At 42.6% G+C, this 1022-nt stretch overlaps 1 protein-coding gene across 1 annotated transcript; it reads right to left on the bottom strand.

Annotated features, from left to right (window-relative positions):
- Nucleotides 1-305: 305 nt before the first annotated feature.
- On the bottom strand, nucleotides 306-476 carry LOC101641450 (60S ribosomal protein L39). Its single transcript, XM_004711651.2, has one exon. It carries the CDS (start codon nucleotides 471-473, stop codon nucleotides 318-320), a length of 156 nt encoding a protein of 51 aa, XP_004711708.1. The 5' UTR covers nucleotides 474-476; the 3' UTR covers nucleotides 306-317.
- Nucleotides 477-1022: the final 546 nt, after the last annotated feature.

Here is a 1022-nt window from a genome sequence, read left to right as displayed (position 1 = left end):
GGTGGTCATTTGTGGAAACTACTCCCTCTAAACTTCATAAACCAATACAAATTCAATTCTGACGCATAGTAACCCTATAGGACAAGATAGAACTGTCCTTGAAAGTATCTGAGACTAGCTCTTTTTTTTTTCCTTCAAACCAACAGCCTTACATTATTTATTGTTAGACTTGATGAGGAAGCACAAAAACCAAGGAATAAACCAGATTATTTGCCAATAGAAGTTCAACTGATAAGATGGGGACAAAAGTCTTAATGCAACACAACATATTTGAGCCTGGGAAAATGCGGTGTGCATGCCATCCCTCAGGGGGCTCCTTACAGACCCAGCTTGGTTCTTCTCCAATGTCTTCTCTTGGAGTTGTACCTGATTTTGTTACCGGTTTTCATTCGAATCCATTGGGGAATAGGCCGATTCTGCTTCTGTTTCTTGGCCAGGAATCTCTTGATCCTGAAAGTCTTATGAGATGACATGGTGAAGTCAGAGCAACACCACACTCAGGATGGCAGAGAAACTGCTTGTGCAGCACCCTCGGCCTCATTCCAGCACCTCCAAAGGAGTGGGATCACCGGTTTGGGGAAATGCTGGCCTAGAACATGAATGGCACATGGCATCCACTCGCAAAGCAAATGAATGAATGATGATGGCCTGAATTTAGCTGAGACTAACTCTTTACAGAAGTAGAAAACCTCATCTCTCTCCTTCAGAATAAGCTGGTGGTTTCTAACTGCTGACCTTATGGTTATCAGCCCAGCTCGTAACCACTATGCCACCAGGACTCCTTCCTAAACTCCTAACTTATTAAGGGATTAAGTGAGTATCTACCTATTGAATGCTCCTAGGATGCTGACTATATCTGTTAGCTTTTGCTATGTAACAAGCAACCCCCAAACCTAGCACGTCTAAATGAGATATCACAGCTTTGTGAATTGGTTAAGTGATTATTCTGTTTTGCACCAATTTGTTCCAGGCTTGATGTTACAAGATGGTCTCACTCATGTGTCTGATTGTTGGAAGGTTAG

The sequence above is a fragment of the Echinops telfairi genome, unplaced genomic scaffold (genome assembly GCF_000313985.2).
Source record: "Echinops telfairi isolate 266 unplaced genomic scaffold, ASM31398v2 ScPeMD7_655;HRSCAF=1070, whole genome shotgun sequence".
NCBI lineage: Eukaryota > Metazoa > Chordata > Mammalia > Afrosoricida > Tenrecidae > Echinops > Echinops telfairi.
This window is presented reverse-complemented; position numbering and strand designations above follow the sequence as displayed.